At 42.1% G+C, this 3377-nt stretch overlaps 1 protein-coding gene across 1 annotated transcript; it reads left to right on the top strand.

The window, feature by feature from the left end:
- Positions 1–1930: 1930 nt before the first annotated feature.
- LOC101767921 (defensin Tk-AMP-D1.1) lies at positions 1931–2633 on the top strand. The gene is made up of 2 exons (XM_004975106.1): positions 1931–2042; positions 2211–2633. The coding sequence occupies exons 1-2, from the start codon at positions 1979–1981 to the stop codon at positions 2372–2374; spliced, it is 228 nt and encodes a 75-aa protein (XP_004975163.1). The 5' UTR covers positions 1931–1978; the 3' UTR covers positions 2375–2633.
- Positions 2634–3377: the final 744 nt, after the last annotated feature.

The raw sequence follows: 3377 nt of genomic DNA, 5'->3' as shown, positions 1-3377 counted from the left end.
GAACGAGTGAATATACATAAAATAGTAGTTTCCGTATGAAATGAACACAACCTTGAATATCCTTAGCATTTACCGATAAAACCGAGGTGACAGGAACATGAATAAAGAACCAAATTGCACACCAGGATTCACCATAACATGAACTGAATGTAAATGAAAAATCCTGAAACATGAATAATGGAACATATGCATTATCATGAAACACGGATAGCATAAGCGCATGGAATTATGAATATCAAGAAGAGGAAAAAGTAAATATGCCAACATACCATGCACTTAGTGTTAATCTTGACAATGAACCCGGCATCTCATGCTCGGCTCTAGAACTTCCCAAACCTGTGGAGCAGAACAAAACTTAGGAACTAGTCCATATCGATTACAAGTCCACATACTTGAAGAAATCGCTTGCCCAAACCCTAAATCACTGCTTCTCATATTCTCTAGAATTTCGACCGTAACGTACACTACGTGGCTTACTGTTTTAATCATAACATTTGATGCCGCTTAACCAAATGTGGCAAATAAATATATCATGAATATCTATAGAAAATTCCCAACAACTTTTATTCAGTTGGCCAGGATGAATTATGGCTCTAACTTCATGGAAAACACACGAACAGATTCCTGCGTGAAACATCCCAAATGGCACAGCAGCACTATTTCCAAAACCGCCGATTCGATTGATACAAAACCAGCGCTAATAAAAAGATATTGACGGAACCTACAACTTTTGTTATTAGGCCACATTGAGAATCCTCACCAATTCATTCCAGAAATTCCTCAAAGAAATCAGCCTGATTGATTTGACATAATTAAGATCGAACTACCAATGAATTGAATCTCTACCCAAATTCCTTGCATCAAAGTACTGAATGGAGGTTAGCCTCTCGGTACTAGCTCAACAAGTTGAAGGGGTCCAGCTGAAATTAGAGAAACGCTCACCTTGCTCTCGTGTTTCCCTTTCTGTACTTCGCTCTCTACCCAGCTTCTCGTCATTTCCACACAAGCAGCAACTGCTCTGCTCCAACAGCAGCAAAATATGTACAGCCCAAGGGCAGAATGCGCGTATTAAACGGACTAAGGATGAAGGGCGAAGCAGCAATAACTAGTTCTTTCCTTACCGTCAGGTCATACCAGCAACACATCAAGGATGGAGAACGGCTGCACCGCCAATAGCAGCGACCAAGGATGACGCCAACTAATGAATGGTGGACGCCATAGATGGCAGGGCAGGGCGAGGAGAGATACTAGAGCAGGGGCGGAACGGGGAACACATGCAGGCTGGCGACATGCTGAATAGGAGTGAGTCCACCCGTCCCAACTCGTTCTTTAATTTTATTTTTCCAAATTGAAACCCTAAGCAACATCTGACGGTCCGAACTTATCTGCATTGCCACTGACTCATCCGGTGGCCAAACGGGACATAAACATACTAATTGTCAAACAGAATCATTCCAGAGCTCTGCGCATCCACGGTCTCTGATCGTTCATACGAGCTACTCTTGAAAAACATCAACTTTTTACCCCACACTAATTTGCTTGGTCAACATACTTCATTTTACCTAATTTGGGATGTTATACCGGTGCACTACTAACGTTTAAATCTGAATCCTAGAATACATGTTGGCATAAAAAACAAATTACTGATTCAAACTGACTTTATATTAGTTGGATATGTCGTAATATTTAGATTGTTTTAGTATTGAGCTTCAAAATTAACTTATGTTGTAGACTTTTTTTTTATGAAACTTATGTTGTAGACTTCACATGCACTCCCTAAATTTTGTCTCAATCTCCAACACTGATACAATTAGCTGGTTATATATAGAGAGTAGACAATTTCCTGTGGTGGCAGTGCCTTGCATGCTGCTACCCCGTGTATATAAGCAGGAAGCCATGTCCCCCGTTCTGAACAACCATTCGATAAATTCTGTTCAATAAATTCCTAAAGAGTACTTTCCTGTGGAGACATTGTGTAATGGAGTCGCCACGCAAGTTCTTTCCCGCCGTCGTCCTCCTGCTTCTCCTCGTCGCGTCCACAGGTACTTTCTAAAAGAAGGGTGCCGTAGGTCCAATGCGCATATTGGCACGCACATGCTCTTGATCTTATTCGAATTATGTAGCAAAAACTGCACATTGAACACCCTAGTGCACTAGTTTTAATTTGCATGTCACATGTAACCCTTTGTTTTGTGCTTCTCTGCGTGTAGGTATGGCGCCGGTGCAGGCGAGGGAATGTGAGAAGGATAGCGCTCAATTCGTTGGGCTATGCATGAAGGAAGACAACTGCTCCAACGTGTGCCGTGGTGAAGGGTTCACCTCTGCCCGGTGCAGCACGTTCCGCCGTCGCTGCGTCTGCATTAAGGAGTGCTAGATCAAGTGGACGCGTGCACCTTGTCATCATGTCATCCATGGTGCCTGCATCATGCATGTATCCATGTGTGGCACACCTTCAAAGCCTTCAGTTTATTGAAAGACTTATTTTTTTCCTTCATTCAAACAATAAAACCGGCAGATATTTACTTGTTTTCCTTTATTAGTGAGTAGTAAGGTCCAAGCACCAAACTACGGCGTTCATTTTACAAGTTCATAAATTTCTTGTCAACATGACTCACTAGATTTTCATTGTAACACCGATGCTTTCCTATTTGTAATATATTTAATTTTACAAATACGGAGTTGCTACATTAGTGTTCCTCTCTTACATAATGTTATTCGGGGGACTGTGGAAGCTAGCTTGTAGGAATGTAAAAGAAGAATCAAAAGCTGATTTGTTTGGATGCTTGAGCTTCTAAAAGCCTGATGCACGAGCTGGTAAAAGCTAAGAAAAGCACCTAGCTTGTCGGATGATCAGATGTATTTAAGATCCGGAGAAAATGGTACTCTCTTTTTATACACAGAGACTTGGAGCATATTGATCATCAAAAGTTGAACCATTTTCTTGTATTCTGCCGAGAGTTTTTGCTCTGCCGAGAGTTTTCTGCAGGTAATTAACATGTTCTGTACATTATGTGCTCCATAACTTGCTCCCTATTGGTAGTTTCTGATTGAATTTTGCGGGTTTTTACCTAGATCAAAGTAATGGCGCTGGATACCTAACCTATTGACGAGATGTTTGTCTCTCACAGTCTCGCTGCGTCCTCCAATAACAGTTCAACGCCTGAGATGGTGACAGGACCACATCATGGTGGTCTATGTGTTGAAGGATCGATTCGATCCCTTTGTCACTGTAAGCGTTTGCATCGGTAGGTGCCTGGGCTACTGCATGGTGAAGGACGATGATGAGGGAGCAGCCATCAGCCACACCTTCTTTGTCTTACTTCCATCTTCCAAGGATGTCGACAAACTGCATGGTCACACCAGATGTTTCTACGAGG

This window comes from Setaria italica, chromosome VII, assembly GCF_000263155.2.
Source record: "Setaria italica strain Yugu1 chromosome VII, Setaria_italica_v2.0, whole genome shotgun sequence".
Lineage (NCBI taxonomy): Eukaryota > Viridiplantae > Streptophyta > Magnoliopsida > Poales > Poaceae > Setaria > Setaria italica.
This window is presented reverse-complemented; position numbering and strand designations above follow the sequence as displayed.

What these genes read in the sequence shown, in the direction of transcription:
- LOC101767921 (XM_004975106.1), top strand. Translation starts at nt 1,979, where the DNA reads ATGGAGTCGCCACGCAAGTTCTTTCCCGCCGTCGTCCTCCTGCTTCTC. An exon ending in TCTCCTCGTCGCGTCCACAG is followed by an intron (nt 2,043 to 2,210) that starts GTACTTTCTAAA and finishes CTCTGCGTGTAG; the next exon opens with GTATGGCGCCGGTGCAGGCG.